At 45.2% G+C, this 18,768-nt stretch overlaps 1 protein-coding gene across 2 annotated transcripts in view; it reads left to right on the top strand.

Annotated features, from left to right (window-relative positions):
* Positions 1-18,768, top strand: part of EML6 (EMAP like 6) — an 854,573-nt gene that overhangs the window by 818,520 nt on the left and 17,285 nt on the right. For both annotated transcript variants that reach the window (XM_069234186.1, XM_069234187.1), the window contains exons 39-40: positions 71-224; positions 1,522-1,622. In XM_069234186.1, the coding sequence (XP_069090287.1) occupies positions 71-224; positions 1,522-1,622 (255 nt within the window). The remainder of the gene's footprint in view (positions 1-70; positions 225-1,521; positions 1,623-18,768) is intronic.

Here is an 18,768-nt window from a genome sequence, read left to right as displayed (position 1 = left end):
AAAACTGAGTTAGATGTTAAAATGTCTACATTAATGTGTTGGAAATAATAATCATTTTGTTTTGGAACAGCATTCTGGGAGATGAAGTCCTTGGAATTTGGCCGCGGAATGCTGACAAAGCGGATGTGAATTGTGCTTGTGTGACACATGCTGGTTTGAACATAGTTACCGGAGATGATTTTGGCCTAGTGAAACTTTTTGACTTTCCGTGCAGTGAAAAATTTGTAAGTTGATATCGAAATGGTTATTGGATTATCAAACCTGTTTTGTATCTTCGACTGCTTATTGTATATTAGCTGTATCTGACATGCGTGAGAAGTAGTTAAGTATTAAAATAATTACCTAAAGGCAGGTTGTTCAGCTTCTCAACATCATGCCTCTTTCTGCAGTTCAAGGGACAGCTGTGTATTCTGTGAGCATAACCCCCCTCTCTCAAAGATGTTTTAGGTCGAGTTTTAGCTTTTCCTTCAGAACTGTTAAGGAATTTGAAGGAACCTTCACAGGTTTCCTCGGATCTCTAAAGTTTTAATTTTGTTCTATCACCAATTTATGTGGTGCTGCCCGGAAATCTACACCCGCTACCAAAGACAGAGGGAACCCTCTCTCTTGTGGACTTTAAGACCCTCCTTTTGCTATTCTAAGTCATAAGTTGGTGGTGGTGAAGAAATCGGATGTTGTGGGGTTGTACTTGGTACTCCTCTTTTTTTCTTCTCCCTGATATCCAGCTTCCTAGCTGAGCATCCCTGCCTGTCCTCAAACATCCACTGGGTCAGTCTTTAAGCCAGTCGAGAGGCAACAGGCCTGTTAAGTTTGTATCGTCCAGGGAGATGGGTCTACTGGAAAAGTGTGAAACCCTTATTTGCCATGAAAGTCTGTTGATGCACCTGCATCCTTGCCTAACTGAGACTGTCTTGAAGCCTAACATTAAGATATTACTAGGTCCTTTACAGAGTGCAGAAGCATCTGAGCAATGATTAGGGTATGATGTGGTAAGTTCCACACTGTGCAGCCAAAACAGTGGGGGTCACTATATAGCATGATATTTATCAAATGACAAATATATCATATCCTCTGTATCAACTATCATTACATTGTCAGAGTAAGTAGATGTGGAATTGACATCATGGTGGTAGGCTATGTAGTGAATACAATATTTTTGTAAGCCAATATTGTTGACCTCAATACTGTGATACACAACCATCCTAAACCAGTGCTTAGTAATAAGATACATTGCTCTGTAAAACTAAAAATGTAGCACACAGTAACAATAAATCATCTGTGTATGTTTTCAATAAAGTGTGTTATTATTGCATGCTTTAGAATGAGTTTTTTGTATAAAGGCATCGAATTGTCTCATCATACCCACTCATAGTGTTGAGAATAACTACAACTGTATAACACCAACGTCATTCCTTTTGATAAGTAGTTTATCACAAATGTTAAAGCATGAGTCATATGGATTGGTGGACATTTTCTTTCTTACATAGATGATGTTTATCTGTAATCATTGTCCTTTTTCAGGCCAAGCACAAGCGTTACTTTGGGCATTCGGCTCATGTGACCAACGTGCGCTTTTCTCATGACGATAAGTATGTGATAAGTACAGGAGGAGATGACTGCAGGTAGGTCTATTGCCACGTCATAGTCCATAAATGCTTCTATGTTGAAAAAGATGGCCTGCCATCCCTAATATAAAAGTTGATTTATGTAGTTCTTTGGCTCCAAATGTTGTGGTTTCAACAGTTTTCCCCAATACTTCCACTCCTTCACCCATGCAAGAAATTCATGATTTTTATGCACAAACACCTGACTAATCAACTCCTGTCTCATGTTGAGTATTATCCCTTGGAAGTGGTGCTAAATGAGAGAGACAAAGAACCTGCTAAGTAGAAGGGGTGTCAACATTGTGAGGGCAGATTAACAGCAAAAGAACTCTATAGAAATCTCTTTGACATGCTAAGTATGTGGGGCAACGAGCCTGCTAAATCTGAAGGGCATACTCCCTGGAAGGTATGTATGTATATGGCAGTTCTGTAGCATAAACCTATCCTGAAAAGGATGCGGAGCACTGTAAATGGTCAAAGTTAAGCATAATGTCAACAAGTAATATAAGAGGAAGCTGGATTGAGAATGGTTAATGCATTGTGGGAGGGGATTAGCGCCTCTTTAGTGGGAAGGATTAGAGTCTGCTAATTGTGAGGAATATATAACCTGGAACGTGTGAGTGGCAGAACTACCTAAGAATGACGGGGCATAGATCTATTGAGACGAGACTCATAAACCCAGTATGCTGGAAGGGATGAAGGCTCAACCACCACTCATATAACATACCTGACCCCTTCCTGGCTGGCTGACAAGCAACAATATTTTCACTAGTGCAATTTTTTTGTTGTTTTATTGCATGGACTAGGCCTTGAGGGTGTACAGAGAAAACATTTGCCGTATGTATAAAGTAGGTGCAGTGCAACATCATCGTAACAGGCAGCCATGCATACATATATAATTTCAAACATGATCAGTCATATGAAGTGTCAGTGACACTGTAGGATTAGGGGGGTAGGTCCTTGCAAGAACAGGGAATCACAGGTAGTATCTGTGAAAGACATAAATAACAATTAAGGTTTAACAGCCTAATGAATTGAGTCAGGGCTATTTGTCAATTAAAGATAATAAATAGATAAGACGCAAAGGATTCTGAGCTACAACCGTAGAAGATCTAAATGATTCATTATGCATAGAAATACATAACTAAGGTTGAATTAGTCAAAATGAAATAGTTTCCAGGTACTTGCAGAGTGTATTATGACCAAGTATCACAAATCAGAAATGCAAAAACGATGTTAGAGTCACAGGGTCTGTATCAATCAATCACGGATATTTGTAGAACGCTAACGTGTCACCCCAGGAGGTCTCCATGCGCTGGGGGGGGGAATCTGTGAGCCTTGGCCAGCTGGTGATGGTAGTCGAAAAGCCATGTCTTAGCTGGCTTCTGAAGATTTCCAGGGAAGGGGAAGTGCAAAGGCGAAGGAGGAGGTTGTTCCAGGACTTGGTGGCAAAGTGAGAGAAGGAGCGACCTTCGAGGCGATCCCAATGCATGTGGGGGATGTAGGCCAGGGCGAGGTTGGCTGAGCGGAGCTCTTTGGCACATCAGTGGAATGTGATGCATTTGTTGATATAGGTGGGTCCGGCCTGGTGGAGGGCCTTGTAGGTGCATGTGAGGAGTTGAAGTGACATCTTTGCTGGACAGGGAGCCAGTGGAGGGCCCTGAGGTGGGGAGAGATGCTGGTTCTTCTGGTGAGATCAAGGACGAATCTCGCTGCCACGTTCTGGATGGTCTTGAGGCAGTTCAAGAGCCGCTTCATGGTTCAGGCATAGAGTGCGTTGCTGTACTCGATGGGGCTGGAGATGAGGGCCTGGGTCTACCTGGTTGCTATGGAGATCCATCAGAATATCTTGCAAAGCATGCAAAAGCAGGAAAAGGAGACAGCGGTGATCTGTTATTTCATGGTGAATTGGGTGTCCAGAGGGATGCTGAGGTTGTGTGCGTAGTTAGTAGGGGAGGGAGGGAGACCTAGGGCGGCGGGTCACCATGTGTCGTCCCAGGTGTAGGGCTTGTTCCCAAAGATGAGGATCTCTGTTTTGTCAGAATTTAGCTTGAGGCAGTTGGTCCTCATCCAGGCGGCGACTTCAGTCATGTTTTTTTTAAAGTTTCTTAGTGTGGTGGTGGCGTTGTCAGTGAGGGCTAGGATGAGCTGGGAGTTATTGGCGTAGGAGATGATGTTAAAGCTGTGGGTGTGTGTGGTGTCGGTCAGTGGTGTCATGTAGGTGCTGAAGAGGGTGGGGCTGTGGGAGGAGCCCTGGGGAACGACGCAAAGGATGTCTTTGGGTGCGGAGACGAGGGGGGGATCCTTTGCATTCAGCCGGAGAGGAAGGAAGCGATCCAGAGGGGTGCGCTGTCTTGGATGCCATTGCTGTGGAATCTACTGATGAGGGTGTGGTGGAAGACATGTTGAAGGCCACTAATAGGTCGAGGAGGATGGGAGCCGCTGTTCTTCCCAGGTCAAGGAGGTGTCTGATGTAGTTGGTTGCTGTGATCAGGGCGGCCTCGATACTAAGGTTGGGGGCGGGGGGAAGCCAGATTGGGATGGGTCAAGCAGGCTGTTGACTTTGAGGAAGTCTGTGAGCTGGCATTTGATGGCCTTTTCCACAACTTTAGCAGGAGAAAAGGTGAGCAAGATAGGGCGATAGTTCTTGAGCTCGTTAGAATCAGCTGAGGGCTTCTTCAGGAGGGGCTTCACCTCAGCTTGCTTCCAGGCATCGAGGACGGTGGCTGTGGAGATGGAGGAGTTGAGGATTTCTGTGTGGGAGGCTCCATTCACTTCTCTTCCTAGGTTGTAGAGGCGGTGACGACAGATGTCAGCGGGGCATCCATACTGGATGGAGGTCATGATGGCGATAGTGTCTTCGGTGAAGAACTGTTTCCATTCAGCGATCCGGTGGAGTGGAGAGGTATGGGTTGGGGTGCAGGGATTGGTCGAGATTGGTGGCCTAGGGGACAAAGTTGCTGTAGACGTCGGCGAGCTTGTGGTGAAAGAAGTCAGAGAGCATGTTGCAGAGGGCTTGGGAGCGGTGGATTGTGTTCTCTATGGCAGAAGGAAAGAAGAATTCTCTGACAATGCTGAATAACTCTTTGGCATGGTTGGTGCTGGCCTTGATACGGGCACTGAGATCTTCTTTCATGGTCTCCCTGTTACGGTGGTGATAACTGCTGAGGGCAGACCGAAAGAGTCGAGGTTAGTGGGGGTTTGTTGCTGTGTCAGTGTCGCTCTAGTTTCCTGCAGTGGCGTTTGAGGGTTAGCAGATCTTGAGTGAACCATTTGGCTTGCTTGGTGGGTTTCCTATTGGTGGTACACTTCAGGGGGGCTATGGTGTTGGCTGCTGAGGAGATTTTGAACGTGGTGTTCGGGGGTGTCTGCGGGGGTGGGTCTGTCTTCTTTGCGGGCTGAGATCCAGGATGTTTCTGTGATTTTGCTCCAGTTGTGGCAGGGGAGTGTTGGGGGTCTCATCAGGGCTTCAGGCCATCCCTCATTGGTCAAGTGGACGATGTGATGGTCAGTCCATTTTACCATGGTGGTTTGGGAGAACTTGGCTCTGTTGCTGTTGGAGAAGATGAGGCCCAGAGAGTGTCCTGCGATGTGCGTGAGGGCATTTACGAGTTGAGAGAAGCTGATGATGCTCATGTTCTTGAGGAGCGAGGCAGAGTTAGAGTCGTCCGGGTCTTCTTTGTGGAAGTTGAGGTCCCCTAGGAGGATGTAGTGGTTAGTCGATAGCCAGAGGGGCAGTGAAGTCCAGGATGGAGTTGCAAAAGCTGTGGCAGGGCCGGGGCTCGGTAGGCTGGGGTTCCTCTGATGGTGGTTTTGGTATCAGCTTTGATCTGGAAGTTGAAGTGTTCCATGATCAGGGTTGTGTCGTCGTCTGAAGTGGAGCAGTGGACGGAGTTCTTGTGGGTGATGACAATGCCTTCGCTGTGCCTGTTGGGGCAGTTGCGGTTGGTCATTTTGTATCCTGGGAGCATTGTGATGGCCGGTGCCGATGTGGGCCCAAGCCATGTTTCGGTGATGAACATTATGTCAGTGCGAGGTTGGTGATGGTGTCCCAGATTTCTATGGTGCGTTTCATAGGGATCAGGCGTTTAGTAATGCGCAGTGGAGTTAAGGCCTGAGGGTGGGCATCAGCTGGGTGGAACTTGCAGTGGTTCCTGAGTCGCAGGAGAAGTGGCAGTGGTGGCAGGAGAAAGGACCTTTGGTGAGTCGGTGAGAGGCGATGCCACAGTTGGGGTTGATGGCCTTGGTTCTTGATCTCGTCGGAGTACTTGTGTCAGACAGCAGATTATGGGGGTGGCGGGGTGATGACAGAGTATCTACTCCATAAGCTATGAACTCAGTATAAGCCATGAGCAAGGAGGTGGTCAAACATACAATCTTAGTTGATTTTTAGAATCACATTTTAAAAGAAAAGCACCAACTGCTTCTGACTCCTAATTATATATATATATATATATATATATATATATATATATATATATATATATATATATATACACACACATACACATACATACATACATACAGTCTATCTTCTCGAGAAAGGACCAGGTATTAAGCTAATGGAGTATAAAGGAGAGTGTTAATAAATACTACAAGTTCAGAATACCCGCCACTAGTTCCAGGCAGGCATCTCCTTACGCGATGCCAACTAGAACTGGGCAGAACTGGGACTAATACCGGGCCCTAGTTGCCCGAGCATATACTAGAGTAAGGTGTGGACCTTTCAAACAGGCTCATAACCTCCACTGGTTACTGCCTTTTGGCCACAGCCACAATACACTGAGCTTGAGTGTGACGTTTGGCCATGCTTTATAGGCATGTTTCCCCCATTTTTAACCACTGGCTATGACCTTCAATGTGGAACAACTTGAGAGCTTTATTAGTCTCCATCAGGAAATTCTTAAAAGAACATTTGGTTATTTCAGATGGTATAGGTTGCCCTTTGTGTGGGAGTGTGATTTAAAGGTGCTAGTGGACGTAGACAATAGCAAGGCGGTAAGATCATTTAAGAGGGATCGGGTCTCTTCAGTTCACAGAATAAAAAGTAGAGATAAAAATGTCCAAATTATTCATTTTGATATGTCTGGTTGCAGTAATTTACACGGTCAGTTGGACTGAGGTGATCATCACTTTGGTTTTGTGATAATGTGGGAAATTGTACCTGCTACGGTTAAGAGAGCAGAAAGGGTGATGGGTGGCTGTGCATGTGAATTCAAATGGTTGGTATAAATGTTTAGGTAATAGATTAGATAGAGTGTGATGGATGAGGTGGATGAAAGCATTAATCTGGCACATAAGACGAAATATCAGAATGTAACTAGGATAGTTGTGAGTGGCAGAGATATTTTGTGAGTCCACACGCTATGGCTATGTGGGAGATGCATGATTGGATTGTATGGCTGAGTAAAATCCAGATGATTGGTGAATCAAGCCTTAATGATGAAAAGGATGGGGATGTTGTAATAAAGGTAGCTAAACGGGAGATGAGCATAAATGGGAGCAAAGCAAGATTAAACTGTATGAACTATTATGAGGAGGGGACAAATACCCCACAGTTTAGAATAGCTGGGCACGAATGACCCTTACAAAATGTAACACATTTTACCTTTAACATCCCTTGAATCCAAGACAGCATGCTACTTTATCCCTTGAAAGATTGTGCTTGCCATTCAAAATTACCCTGTGACTTTTAACTCCAAGCAGAACCTCCTTATTTTGTTACTGTTCTTTCACAAGTGCTGCTAAATGAACACTACAAATCCTGGAGCCTAATTAAGTTGAAACACACAAATCCCTCTAAATTACTTATCCCTCTGATATATTACAAAACACAGACAGAAGCATAAAATAGTAAGCACTCTCAAGAAATCCAGAAGCGCTATGAGCTGACAGATAGACAGAAACAGAACTACGGATCTGCTGTTCTTTGCTAACAGCTCCAGCAGAAATAATTAAATATGAATTGCAAAATTGTGACACTTAAGAGAATTGAAAAATAACGCAAATCTCTTCAAAGATAGATTGTCTAATTTTGTCCAGCCTTCTTTCACAAAATGAAATCTCTACACTTTCTTAGCATTTCAACCCTTACCACAATAGACAATAACTATGCCGTGCCTGCTGTGCTATCTCACCCCCTTCTACCCCAAATCCTAAAAATTTGTCCTCTTTATGCCTTCTTCACTGAACTCTCCTAAAACAACACTACATTTCTAGGAACCCTCAAAAAGACCCAGAGATGACCACCAACCACAGTTTCCGCTCAATGACTACAGTTGCTCTACTGCTCTGTTGACATACAGAAGAAATCTTAGTAGCGATACAAACTGTTTAACAAGTCATCTACCTGGTGCAATATACCATGCCCATCCGTCACAGTTACATTGTGAATCTCATCAATAGTCTCTGTGCTCTAACAGTAGTGTGAACTGAGGCAATTGGAGCATTTGCCTTTATACTAGAATGCCTGATTCTTGGTTGTCGCATCCCTGAAATCCCTTCAAGGACAATGTTATCCTGTCAGAATATGCAATTAGATTTTCAGAAAGGCCAGGGAAAATAAGATTCATCATAGAGTAGCAGTGATACACAAGGACAACAATAAATGTGTGTGTCTAAGAGTAGTCCAAAAAAACTCCTTATTTGAATGTCTCCAGATAAAGATCTCATGCACCATACATTGATCACTCTGCACCATCTGTATTAATTACCCTCTATGTAACAGCCACATGGGCACTGAGAACATGTTAGACCTTGTGACTACCCAAATGCTACCATCCAATGAATTAATCAATATAGGTAAATTTAAGCTGCACTGGAATTGTAGTTCTGCTATTTAATATAAACTTTATTTTAATTTCTGGATGAAAATAACCTATAGCAGTTAGGTGAAAAACCCACACACTTTAAACAGCCACTTTTTACCTTCTCAGTGCCTGACCAAACTGTATCAAAACCCACGACCCCATTATACTGACTGGTCAGACAATCGCCAGAATCTTTTTAGAATTACTGTGTAAAACACATTTAGAAAGTCAGGCTAAGACTCACTGTACCTAGAACAGAAAGACCAAATATATCCCATTAAATTCCAAAATGACAACCTTGCCACTCGGCTATGTGGAAATAGGAAGTGCATCTGAACTAATCGAACAATGACAACTTGACTGTTGGTTAATAAGAGGTATCAACTTTAAAAGACATGGCCATGAGAACTTGAATGTAAATGGAGAAAAATTCCAGTCAATGCTCTCAACACCCCTAAAATATATTAGGAAAAGATGCAATTCCAACATTTTCAAAATACAATTTACATTTAAAAAAATCAAAATACAACTGTAAAAAAGTAAATCCACCCATGTATTACTGTTGATAAAAGTACAGGCCAAAAATGCCTTAAACTGCCAGACAACATAAGTAAACTGATTCTCTGCTATTGAAAACGTCTTCTCATTTAAGAAACATAATAAAACATATTTCTAACATTCCAATCCAAATGCAAAATGAAGTCTATTTTTAAGCACCTAAAAGCTGAGCTTAAAAGTACGAGAGCTTCAGATCAGTCACTTGGCTATTACTTCAACCAAACATCATTGACATTTTTGTGGCCAAGGAACTGAACCAGTACATTCAAGCAAATGGCACGCTTAGCTCACTGGTATGAACTAGTACATGCAAGAAAATGGCCTACTTACCTTTTGCTAGTCCTATTTCAGAAAAAGGAATGGTGAGGAAATGCCAATGCTCAACTTTATAGATAGTGCCCTCGAATTGTTGGACTGAGGGAAAGCATGTATGATATTTCAGCAGCATTCAACACTAGTAATCACATTATACTTACGGACAGCCTAGTATCCAGATTTCAAAATTTGGGGACAGTCTAAAAACTGTTCAGATCATATTTTGTGAAATTATCTTAAAGGGTCAAAATCTATGGCACCCTATCTCCACCACTATTGTTCCCTTCATCATATCACAAGGGCCCATCATTTTCAACCACTAACAAAGAGTAGGCAAACTACTAAATTCCCGGAGTATCTCATACCTCCAGTACACAGATTTTATATAGCTCTCCTTTTGTTTTAACCCAAATTTCCCAACTACAGTAGGAAGAACAGTGCCACACATAAATAATGTGTTTGGTGCCGCTATACAATCTCTAACTAACTAATCCTTATTAAAACTTAATTCTTTAATTCAGACACCAAAAATAACATTGTGTCTAAATGACATAAAACCTTTGAAAGGCTAAGGCACCATTGATACTACAAAGTCATCAGTTCTTATCCAAGACAACCAGCTGAATAATAACCTAAATCAAATCAATTTCCAAACAGGGCACACTTCTTATTACACAAACTCAAAACTATGATGTCATAACCTACCACAAGCAGCCCAATGGCTGGTCTTATGTAGGCTGAAATATGGGATCCCTCCTCACAGAGATCTTTGTTTAGCTGAACTAGTTCCATTAAAAGCATTCTAGTCATGGCAGCCCAACGTATCTCCAACTCCAGACCATTCGACCATAGCTTCTGTATTAAAATCATTAAAATGGTTACCCTCTTGAAGACTGGTGACTCCAAACATCTTCCTGCATCATCTTTAATATGATGCACGCAGCAGTATTTCATTCAGGGTAACTCCATTAATGGCGTTAATATTTGAGACCACATAAATTGTGGCCTTATTAGTTAATCACAAGAGTTCATATACCACCCAAACGTAGGTTACTCGTTTATCACTGCATAGTTAGAAAATCATATTACATTATTCATTTGAGGTGCTACAAGTGTGAGGCACAGTACTCATGCAACTGAGGCTCTTAATGCAATGGCCCAAAAGACCCACTGTTGCTTGCTTATATTAATTTACCTCAGGTTCCTGGGGATAGGGATATTGGTGGTCCACCTACTGTAATAGTTTGCCTCCTCTTTAAAACGTTTGGGTCCAACGATCTCAACTGCATAAAAGACAAAAACATCAGGTGATTCCAGATTACTTTGCAGAAAAGGACATTGTTTACTGGAAACCTCAAGCTATACTAAGACATTTTCTCTGCATGACTCCTATCTGCTGTATTGTTGCTGGAGGGAGGACTAGATGTACTGAGGGGGGTAAGAACATGCTCAGATGGTCCATAGGCCCCTTCTCCCTACCTGGAACACAGATTTCATGTGAGGAGAGGCCACAATGGCCTCTGCCCAAGTGCAAATTTCCTGAGCCAGGGGCAATAAGTGTACTCTCAAGCCCCCCTTGATGGTTGACATATGATAGGACAACTCAGCTGTGTGTTCTGATTGCCATTGTGTCCACTCAGTGATGGGGCAAAATATATCAATGTCAACTGGACCAATCTTTAACTGCTTCCATTTGGACGAAAACACTCCAAATAATTGCCCCTATCCCACACAACTTGCATCTTTGGTCAGGATCTTTGTGGGAAGAACTTCCAGATAGAACTCCTTGGCCAGATTCTCCTTATTTAACCACTACTATAGTGCCAGAGTTACTTCAGAATATAAAAAAAATATGTGTTTGTACTGCAGTATTGAATATCAATATTGAATTAAATGATAGAACACTGGGTAAAGGTATAGTCTGGCCCACGGTAGAATGGTCACTGTTGAAGCCATGATACCCTATACCTTCACTGTCTGTCTGAATGTCAGGCTTCCTGGGTCAGAAGAGTTTAAATATATGACACTAGTTTCTATTACCAGGATGACATTGAGAACACTTTATTCAAATGTGTTCTGAAGTGCACATCTATGTATTAAAAATCCTGAATCCACATCAGATTAGACTTTTCGTGGTTTACTGAACATCTGTGACTTTCTGCTGTGCCACAGATCTCCGCCACTTACTAATGAGCCTTAAAACACATGAAGAACAGATTAGTCTGTCATCCAAATATGGGAATATCAAAATGCCTTTCGCACAAGTTGGCTCCAGCTATTGCATTAATACCTTGGTAGAGTCTCTGAGATGTGGCCAACCCAAATGGTAGAACTTGTAACTTGTAACTGGTAATCTCGTCATCTCGTGCAGCAAAGAAAAGATATTTCTGTGATGTTTGGTGTTTCGAGACATGAAGATATTGCGTACATGAGGTATAAGGATGCTAGAAGGTCTTTGTTTTTATATATTCCCTCACTGTTTGCAGCAACATTATCTTGAATTTGTCATGCACTATAAACCTGTATACTGCATTCAGATCCAACCCTGACCTGTCTTCTGTACCAAAAATAGGATTGATTAGAAAACGTCCTTCCTCTTTACCACAAGGACCAGAATCAGTGCCCTCTTTAGTAGTAGAGCTGGAACTCCTTCAAACAATGCCTGCCGATTCAAAGGATCCTGCGGTAGAGGGGTTGGCCGAAAACAATCGCCTGGATCCATGTGAAATGAATATTGGTTGGAACCCACTGATCTCAAATTGAGGCTCTCTACTTGTCCTGAAAAAAAGCAGCCCGCTTCCTACTGGAAGCTGGCCATGAACCCCAATGTTGTCATGATTCAGAAGAAACATAACTGAACTGGAAGGTGCTATTGGCTGAGCCTGGGACGTTTTTCCAGCCACGTTACCTCCCCCAAAAGGGTTGATTCATTTTTCTGGCTTGGAAAGCTGCAGCAAACTGGTAAATGTGGAGGCCCTAATTGCAAAATTAGAGGCTAAATATGCTTTCTTCACTGCCGGTTCAACACCTTTGTTCACCTCTTCAATAAAGATCGTACATTGTGATGAGAGCCTTGCCATTAACGAGTCTACCATCACCTGTGAAATAGAGAGTATCTCTCAAGGGGTAAACAGGGAAATATATGCTAATCCAACTCTCCCTGTCCCTGTCCATTTGTCATTGCCTTTCTTATGGCCCCATGCAAAGGTAAGATGTCTGGCTCTTTCCTATGGTACTGGCAGAAAACTTACTCCTTTTCTTCCTGAAGCATTTGTTTGAGTTCTGCCATTTAGACAAATCTTCACTTGATTTCTTCCTTTTGTAGATCATGTTCCTGATCAGGAGGAGCTTTAGGAGAAGCTGGGCTTAGGCCTTTAAAAAGTTGCAGAGACTGCTTGCTCAATCAAGCACAGTAGGTATCTGGGCTGAAGACTGCCCCTCCTCTGTCTTGTCAGGGGTACTTAAAACCTCTACATAGTACCTCTTGGCAGCACTCTTACTCTGTTCTATATTGCAGCCAGTACCAGGGGAAATATTGTTGCCTCTGTACACGTTGTTCCCCATATGAGTTATATGTGTGTATTAATATTAGTCATTCCACATTTAAATTTATACTTGTGTATAATTATTGAGCTATTGCAGTTGAAACAAAATCGTTATGATGTGTTTTAGTGTGTGTTTCTTAACTGTAGCTAAACTAGACCTCAGTTAGGCCTCAACTTCATCTTCGTTAACGTTGCATCCATTTCATGATGTTCATTGTATGTTTATATTTTCGCATGACACCACATGCAGCAAGATGTCCACTGTTTATTTTGTATGACAAATTGTTCTTGAAGAACTCGCTGGAGAAAGCATTTTACTTACTTCTTACTAACACACTGTATTGAATTAATTCACAGTGTTTCTGTTGTTTATGTAACTAGTAAGTTCTGACAACTCTGGATGACATTAGGTCAGAAGGGGCTAATCAGTGTTCATGTAGTAGGTAAGTACAAAGATGGTAGGATTAAATGACGTTAGAATATTGCAGTATAATTTGTTGAAATTATGATACTTTTGCTCACATGATATTGACTTTGCAGTTTTCATTATTTTCTATGCTCAAATTGGCAATATTACCCCTTGGAATAGAAGTGAGCCAAAGACTTTTTTTTTTTTTTTGTATAGAAATGTTTATAAGATTTCATACAGAGTACAACAGCACAATAGAAGATTGCAGCCCAATTACTTGCCACCTGCCAGCTTGTCCCCCTCATTCCCTTCTCCACCACATCCTCTGCCTCATCCCTATGCAGCTTCTCCTGGCCCGCCCTTCACAGTGCAGTCCTGAATGTTTCTCGTCCGGGTGTCATTACTCCCTCCACCCCCCCACAGGTGTCGGCCTCCCCCTTTCTACTCATCTAGATCAAGGTCTGCCATGCTCTTTTTCTATGGTCCCCACACTAGCTCAAATTTACGCTGGCACCCTCAGTTTGGTAGACCATCTCCTCTGTTTTTATGCACCAATTTATATTAGGGTCCATTGGCAGTACCCCTCCCTCCCACATCTTCATACTTTGCATTTTTGCTAGAGATGCTGTCACATTTTCTATTGATTTGCTGTGCATTTGAGACTTAGACTGTCTTACTGGTTTTCCTTATTAATGAATTATTCCTGTAACCGAGAGTCTTCATGGCAATTGATTTGTTGGTATTTTAAGTAATTCTATGAGAACTGCTGCTGCATTTGCATTTTAATTTTTTCCTGTTTGCACTTTAAATGTAATAAAACTTCAGGTTGGGTCTGGCCAAGCAAGATGGCCGGTGGGACGTGCTCCTAGTGAGCTCCCGTTATCCCTGCCTTATCCTGGCATAATCCTGGGGTGCCTGAGACAACAGGTGTTCCCCCTCGCCAAGGGAATGCGGCAGACTATAACCCTGTCTTGGGGTTCTGGATCCCTGCATTCAGTGCCACCCGGGAAGGCCTGTCATGGGCTGTGAGGAGTGCGGGCGGGCAGCGCGAGGAGGAGGCAGCGACTCGGCTGCCTCTGTCAGACTTCCTGTACTTTGCCTGCCGTGTGCTGGTGGTTGGACGGCCCCCTGAAGTGGAGTTGTGGGCCTGCTGGCCCTTTGATGTGTGAGGCTCTGCCACTTGGGCTGGTGCAGCTGCGGAGCTTGTAGCGCAGCAGCGTGCTTGAGGAGGGATCCAGGTCGCGTGCCGGCAGACAGCTCAGGCTGGACGGGGGGACCAGCTCAGAAAGACAGTGGAGAGAATGGACCGATGCAATGGGCAGAAGACTAGTCAAGTTGGGGTTGTGGAGGAGCAGCCAAATGGATTGAGGTGCATCCCGGAGGGGGAAGGTGGTGGCTCCTCACGTGGAGAGCTGGCTTATTGGTGCATGGTCCATGGCCTGGTTGCGGAGCCATCGAGGGAGGAAGCATTGGGCTTGCTGCGTGGAACATTTTGGGAGCGACCGGTTTGCCTGAGCCCGGGGCTGCCTGCAAGGAGGCAGGAACATAACAGAGTCCTGTGGCTTAGGGCATTGCAGAGTCAGGTGACAACTACCCCAGTGGTGCTGCAAATTCCAGGTACTTTTACTCCTCCTCTGGGTCACCCGAGGCAGCAATACCGTTTGGTTTCTGGCTGGTGGCGAGATGGGGCGACACCGGCAAGCGGCGACGTGGCAGGGGAAGACTATGGAACAGTACGCCACGCCGCTGCCTCTGTCACAGTGCCAGACTCGATTAGGGGGCCCCGGAGATGTTCTGAGCATGCCGGTGACTGCTGAGGATCCCTTGCAAGCTGAACTTCTTGCAGCAGTACAGGGTTCCAGGGGGCCCTCATAGAGAAGATAGAAACGGTGGCGGTGGAGGTCAACCTCCTTCAGGCAGACCTCAGAAAAGTCTCGAATAAGGTTAAGGTGGCAGAGGGCTCCATTTTGGAGCTGCAGATGGAGGTGGGTGCTCTGCGAAAACAGATGGTGCAGGTCAATTCCACAGTCGAAAGGCTGGAGTCAAAACTAGACGATGCAGAGGGCAGGTCCCGTCGGAATAATGTCCGCCTGCTAGGGTTCCCAGAACACACAGAGCGGGCCACAGTGGAAGTGAGGGAAGTTGGCTCTGTATATACTATCTCAAAGTGAGAGATAGTGTGCACCGAGTCCAAGGGTTCCCCTTAAAGGTAAGATAGTGGCATAATTAGATAATTCTAATGCTCTATTTTGTGGTAGTGTGGTCGAGCAGTAGGCTTATCAGAGGGTAGTGTTAAGCATTTGTTGTACACACAGGCAATAAATGAGGAACACACACTCAAAGACTTAACCCCAGGCCAATAGTTTTTATATAGAAACATATATTTTCTTAAATTATTTTTAGAACCACAAGTTCAAGATTTGAAGTAAATACATAAAATGCAAGGTACTCCACATAGGTAAGTTAGGAACTTTGAATTAGAGCAATAGCATATACAGTTTTTGTTAAAATGGCAATAAGCTATTTTAAAAGTAGACAAATCAACAGTTCCTGGGGAATTAAGTATTGGTTAGATTGTGAGGTAAGTAAGACACTTACAAGCCTCAGTTCCTGGACATAGGCAGCCCACCGTTGGGGGTTCAAGGCAACCCCAAAGTTACCACACCAGCAGCTCAGGGCCGGTCAGGTGCAGAGGTCAAAGAGTTGCCCAAAACACACTATGGAGAACAGGGGTGCTCCGGTTCCAGTCTGCCAGCAAGTACCCGCGTCCTCAGGGGGCAGGCCAGGGGGGTTTTGTAGAGCAGTGGGGGGACCCAAGTTGGCACACACAAGACACCCTCAGCGGCACAGGGGCAGCCAAGTGCAGTGTGCAAAGCAGGCGTCGGGTTTTGTATTGGTTTCAATGGAGGGACTCGGGGGTCACTTTAGCGGTGCAGGCAGGGCACAGGGGGGCTTCTCGGGCCAGCCACCACCTGGGCTAAGCAGAGGGTCGTCTGATGGTCAATCCTGCACTGAACTTCGGTTCCTTCTGGTGCTGGGGGCTGCGGGTGCAGTGCTTGGTCCAGGTGTTGGGTTCCTTGTTACAGGCAGTCACGGTCAGGGGGAGCCTCTGGATTATCTCTGCATGCGTCGCTGTGGGGGTTGAGGGGGGTCGTCTCGGGCTACTCACGAGGTCGCAGTCGCCTGAGAGTCCTCCCTGTAGTGTTGGTTATCTGGAGCTCGAGCTGGGGGCGTCAGGTACAGAGAGTGAAGTCTCACACTTCCGGCGGGAAGAGTGAGATCTTTAAAAGTTGTTTCTTTGTTGCAAAGATGTTGCTGTGGGTGAACAGTGCCGCTGTTCTCGGGAGTTTCTTGGCCCTTCGGGTTTCAGGGCAGTCTTATGAGGCTTCAGAGGTCGCTGGTCCCTGTCAGATGCGTTGCTGTGCAGTTTCCTTTGAGTCAGGAGACAGGCTGGTAGGGCTGGGGCCAAAGCAGTTGTCGTCTCTGTCATCTCTGCAGGGCTTTCAGGTCAGCAGTCCTTCTTCTTGTTTCAGGTTGCAGGAATCTGATTTCCTGGGTTCTTGGGTGCCCCTAAATACTAAATTTAGGGGTGTGTTTAGGTCTGAGAGGGCAGCAGCCAATGGCTACTGTCCTGGAGGGTGGCTACACCCTCTTTGTGCCTCCTCCCTGAGGGGAGGGGGGAAGATCCCTAATCCTATTGGGGGAATCCTCCAAAACTAAGATGGAGGATTTCTAAAGGCAGGGGTCACCTCAGCTCAGGGCACCTTAGGGGCTGTTCTGACTGGTGGGTGACTCCTCCTTGTTTTTCTAATTATCTCCTCCAGCCTTGCGGCCAAAAGTGGGGGCAGTGGCCGGAGGGGCGGGCATCTCCACTAGCTGGGATGCCCTGTGGCGCTGTAACAAAAGGGGTGAGCCTTTGAGGCTCACCGCCAGGTGTTACAGTTCCTGCCGGGGGAGGTGAGAAGCACCTCCACCCAGTACAGGCTTTGTTCCTGGCCACAGAGTGACAAAGGCACTCTCCCCATGTGGCCAGCAACATGTCTGGTGTGTGGCAGGCTGGCAGAAACTAGTCAGCCTACACTGGAAGTCAGGTATGTTTTCAGGGGGCATCTCTAAGATGCCCTCTGGGTGTATTTTACAATAAATTGCACCCTGGCATCAGAGTGCATTTATTATGCTGAGAAGTTTAATACCAAACCTCCCAGATTTCAGTGTAGCCAATATGGAACTGTGGAGTTCGTGTTTGACAAACTCCCAGACCATATAATCTTATGGCTACCCTGCACTTACAATGTCTAAGGTTTTGCTTAGACACTGTAGGGGCATAGTGCTCATGCACATATGCCCTCACCTGTGGTATAGTGCACCCTGCCTTAGGGCTGTAAGGCCAGCTAGAGGGATGACTTACCTATGCCACAGGCAGTGTGAGGTTGGCATGGCACTCTGAGGGGAGTGCCATGTTGACTTAGTCATTTTCTCCCCACCAGCACACACAAGCTGTGAGGCAGTGTGCATGTGCTGAGTGAGGGGTCCCCAGGGTGGCATAAGACATGCTGCAGCCCTTAGAGACCTTGGTACCAGGGGTACCAGTTGCAAGAGACTTATCTGAGTGCCAGGGCTGTGCCAAATGTGGAAGCAAAGGTACAGTTTAGGGAAAGAACACTGATGCTGGGGCCTGGTTAGCAGGGTCCCAGCACACTTTCAATCATAACTGGCATCTGCAAAAGACAAAAAGTCAGGGGGCAACCATGCCAGGGAGGCATTTCCATACAGGAAGGCTTTGTGGAGAGTTGGATTAAGGATGTTCTGCAGCCGGTCGGGCTACCCAGGGTGTTTGTGGTGGAGCGTGCTCACAGGACCCTGGTGGCTATCATTGCCTATCTTTTGAATTATAAAAACAGAGACTGTATCCTGCGGGCATCCAGTGAATCTGACAGGGCGCTCTTTCAGAATGTTAAAATCTCCATTTATCCTGACTATACGAACAAGGTTCAGACCTCTAGAAAGGGGTTTCTGGAGGTGAAAGCCAAGTTCTGTGCCATGAACATCAGATATATGTTTTTGTATCCGGCACGCCTGAAGGTGCTCTCCGGGGGCAAGTCCCACTTTTTTGAACATCCGGAGGAGGTTTGGAGATGGCTGGAGATCTGGGACAAAGTCACTCCTGGTAGACCAGAGAGAACCGTTCTGGAGGGTCATCGTGCCTCTGGTGTGGACGGCCCGGACTGGAGGACTTGCGGGGAGAGCTAGATGGAGGCAGCGCAGGGCAGGTGGTAGATATTGATACCAATAATAGTATTGAGATTCAACAGGATGGGATAATGGTGGTGGTGACTCCTAGACTAGCTGATGGATCGAGAGGGGCGCTGGATAAGGGGGCGGAGAGGATCCCTACCGATACTTGACTTTGTTGCTCGTATTTGAAAGCTGTTGCCGTGCCCTCATTTTGGGGGTCCTGTGTCTATGGGGGAGGCACCTGTGCTGCATGGTGGGGGGCTTCGGGATGAAGGTTGGGTTTCCGATGGGGC

Source organism: Pleurodeles waltl, chromosome 5 (genome assembly GCF_031143425.1).
Source record: "Pleurodeles waltl isolate 20211129_DDA chromosome 5, aPleWal1.hap1.20221129, whole genome shotgun sequence".
NCBI lineage: Eukaryota > Metazoa > Chordata > Amphibia > Caudata > Salamandridae > Pleurodeles > Pleurodeles waltl.
This window is presented reverse-complemented; position numbering and strand designations above follow the sequence as displayed.